The sequence below is a fragment of the Myotis davidii genome, unplaced genomic scaffold, assembly GCF_000327345.1.
Source record: "Myotis davidii unplaced genomic scaffold, ASM32734v1 scaffold1158, whole genome shotgun sequence".
NCBI classification, from domain to species: Eukaryota; Metazoa; Chordata; class Mammalia; order Chiroptera; family Vespertilionidae; genus Myotis; species Myotis davidii.
Genome location: NW_006289717.1, coordinates 108,372 through 111,936, shown reverse-complemented (window position 1 = coordinate 111,936; position 3,565 = coordinate 108,372). Strand labels below are relative to the sequence as shown.

General features: G+C 41.3%; 1 protein-coding gene across 1 annotated transcript; it reads left to right on the top strand.

The window, feature by feature from the left end:
* Nucleotides 1-297: 297 nt before the first annotated feature.
* On the top strand, nt 298-3,202 carry LOC102771429 (zinc finger protein 551). The gene is made up of 3 exons (XM_006762310.2): nt 298-418; nt 1,461-1,679; nt 1,775-3,202. The coding sequence occupies exons 1-3, from the start codon at nt 298-300 to the stop codon at nt 2,704-2,706; spliced, it is 1,272 nt and encodes a 423-aa protein (XP_006762373.2). The 3' UTR covers nt 2,707-3,202.
* Nucleotides 3,203-3,565: the final 363 nt, after the last annotated feature.

Here is a 3,565-nt window from a genome sequence, read left to right as displayed (position 1 = left end):
AACAGCTCTCATTACCCTAACACGTGACACCCACCGTTATTGAGTATGGTCAGTGTGACTCACATAAAGACCCAGAGTACAGGTATCTTCTATCTGCTCAACTGTCTTTATTGTGGGAAGACACAGCATCAGTGGGAATGTAAGGAGAGTTTGACTTTGATGGGACCAAGGCCTGCTATCTTCTCTGATGTGAGGAGTAGAGGGAGCAGATGGATGTGGTGGGTTAAGACTTTGACAGACGTGGGATATTAGGAGAGAATCTGATCATGGTCTGTACTGTCCCCACTATGACAGGATATGAACTTTGAGGACGTGGCCGTTGCCTTCTCTCAGGAGGAGTCGGGGCTTCTTGATGAGGTTCAGAGACATCTGTACTGCGATGTGATGCTGGAAGTGTTTGCACTTGTAGCATCTGTAGGTAAGAACTTCACATCTCTCCTTGTGTCCTGAGGTGATGTTCTCTCTTACTTTATTCTCCAGGCATAGCACTCTATCTCTCACAGCCAGACCATGGGTTCTGCAGATATTCCTCACTGTCTTTTCAAATGGGCTGTGGCTGCCAGTGCTGAGCTCTGTGAAGAGCCCTGAGCAATAGACTCCACAAACTTCTCTTACAACATTTGCCTCAGGAAGTGCAGGAAATTTCTGGAAGTCAGGGATCTTACAGACAGCTTAATGGATCCCACCTACTGTTTCTCTTCCTGGGAGGGTGACTATATTCGGATCCATGGCTTCCACTTCTGCCCCTTTCCTATAGCTAAATTCCTGGGTGACTGTCTGTGCCAGATTATGGTCTTTATTTGCACGAACCATGGGCTATTCTTGTAAGACCCTCCTTCATACCAGGAACCAGCTCTTTCCCATCAGTGTTCAGATGCAAGTGCCACTGACTACATCACGTTTCTACCTTATCTTTTACCTACTTTACTCTATCTGACATGTCACTTCACCTGTGACTTCCTGTCTTCGTGCTATGTTAACATTGTGGCATTTTTACATCACCTGTTCCTCTGGATTGCTGCCTCTGCAGTATTTTTTAAACTGACTTACACATGTGTTATGAAGTGCACATACATGCTTAAGTAGGTTTCAAACACCAGCTACTCATTTATTGAATTTTTCTTTAAATAAGACATAAGCAAAATTCTGCACAGTTTGCCTATGTCACCTGCAGACAAGCCCTACTGAACACTGTTAGCCTAAGAAAGGGCTGGAAGTCTTACCTCTCTCCCATGTGGTGCTTTTCTTCTTTGTGTCATATTCCCGGGGTAGTCTTCCTTCTTTTATGATCTGCAGAGGCCCAGAACTTCACAGAAGCCTCTTATTAATGCTTCCTGCACATCTCTTCTTTTCTGAAAATTGCATGGAGCCCAGCTCTCATGGGCCACCTACTTTGTAATGGAACTTCCCCCTGTCACTGCAGTCTTCATTCATTTCCTCACCTCTTTTTCTGTTTTCAGGTTGTTGTCATAAAATGGATAATGAGGAGGCCTATTCTGATCAGAGTGTTTCTGTGCAAGGAGAGTCACGTGTCAGGGCTTCTAAGACAGCCCCAGCAACCCAGAAGTCGCATTCCTGTAAGCAGTGTTTCTCAGTGTTAAAAGATATTTTGCACCTGACTGAGTCACAAGCAGAATACTTTGAGCACAAATGCTTCTTCAGTGAGGCATGTCTAAGAGGCTTCTGTTTCAGTGAAAACCCTCACCAGCAACAAAAGGATGTCAGTGGGGAGACCCTGCAAAGCAATGCTTCTTCAGTGATGCATGTGTGAGAGACTTCTGTTTCAGTGAAAACCCTCACCAGCAACAAAAGGATGTCAGTGGGGAGACATCCTGCAAAGAAGCTATGGACGGGCCCTCATTTGTGACCAGGTGCAGCTTCTACTTCTCAGAGGTGCCTTCAAAGAGCAAGGAGGTTGGGAAAGACATCCAAGCTCCCTCAGAGCTTCTCCAGCCCCAGGCTTTTCAGAACACTAAAGAACCACACTGTGGCAGTGAGGTTTCACAAGAATATCTCAGTGGAAAAGGTCATCACCAGTGGGGAGAAAGTGAAATAGCTGCCAGACAGAAACAGAAAGTTGTTGAATCTCAGGATGTCTGTTCTGGAGAACTGGTTTATGAGTGTGACACATGTAAGAAAGTTTTCAGACGAAAGTTTAATCTCATTATACATAAGAGAATTCACACTGGAGAAAAGCCATATGAGTGTACAGATTGTGGAAAGTCCTTCAGTAACAGTTCCACCCTCATTCAACATCAGAGAATTCACACTGGAGAAAAGCCTTATAAGTGTAGTGAATGTGGGAAGTCCTTCAGATATAAGTCTTATGTCAATCAACACCAGCGAGTTCACACTGGAGAAAAACCATATGGGTGTACAGGTTGTGGAAAGTCCTTCCGTGAGAGTTCTACCCTCATTCGCCATCAGAGAATTCACACTGGAGAAAAGCCTTATGTGTGCAGTGATTGTAGAAAACCTTTCAGATATAGGTCTGATGTCAATAAGCACCAGCGAGTTCACACTGGAGAAAAGCCATATGAATGTACAGATTGTGGGAAATGCTTCAGTAAGAGTTCCACCCTCATTCAACATCAGAAAATTCACACTGGAAAAAAGCCTTATGAGTGTACAGATTGTGGGAAATCATTTACCCAAAAATGTAACCTTATAAGACACCTGAGACTTCACAGTGGAGAAAAGCTTTAAATGATTAGGGAATGTTTCCTTTATCTTACTCAGAATAACAACACTGAAATTGACGTTTCAGTGCACTGGATGACACCCACCCAGATGAGGTACATAGTTAAAGCAGAGTTTATTCTGCTATATTTACGTATTATTTATTTTTCATACCAACAACTCTAACCCTACATTTTCCACACTCTACATTTTCCTCCCTCCCTTTTATAATCTGTCTTTCTGACTTTCCCAGTCTTCCATGCAATCATTCATTTTCCATCCTTTAGATTAGTTCATATTTTTTATAATTTTTTCTGCACTATAAGGTGTATACTTTTTTACAAATACTGCTTTTCTTAATGCCACAGATATTTTGAGATCCAATACAAATTTATTATGTGAATATTGAATTTGTTTTATTGCTGAGTATTGTGTTCTATTGGTAACAACTTTATATATTGAGCTCTCTATAAAATTGGTTATTTCCAGATTTGGGGTATTATAAATAAATCTGTTTGGAATATTTGTGTTCCGTTATTTAATAGATCTTTTACTAGTCAAACATTTGCAATCTAGGTTAATATTTCACATTTTAACATTTGCAGAACTGTGATCTAAAATGGTCATGCACTTTGCTTTCCCACCCAGGAACAGTATATAAAAATTCCAGTTTTTTTCAACCCTGCCATTACATTTGGTGGTTAATCCTTTTAAATGGTAGGCCTGGAATTGCCTATATGTGAAATTGCTTTCGTTTTAATTCTATTCCATAAGGATTTTTGATGGTGAACATTTTTTTAATATGTTTTATTGATTTTTTACAGAGAGGAAGGGAGAGGGATAGAGAGTGAGAAACATCGATGAGAGAGAAACATCGATCAGCCGC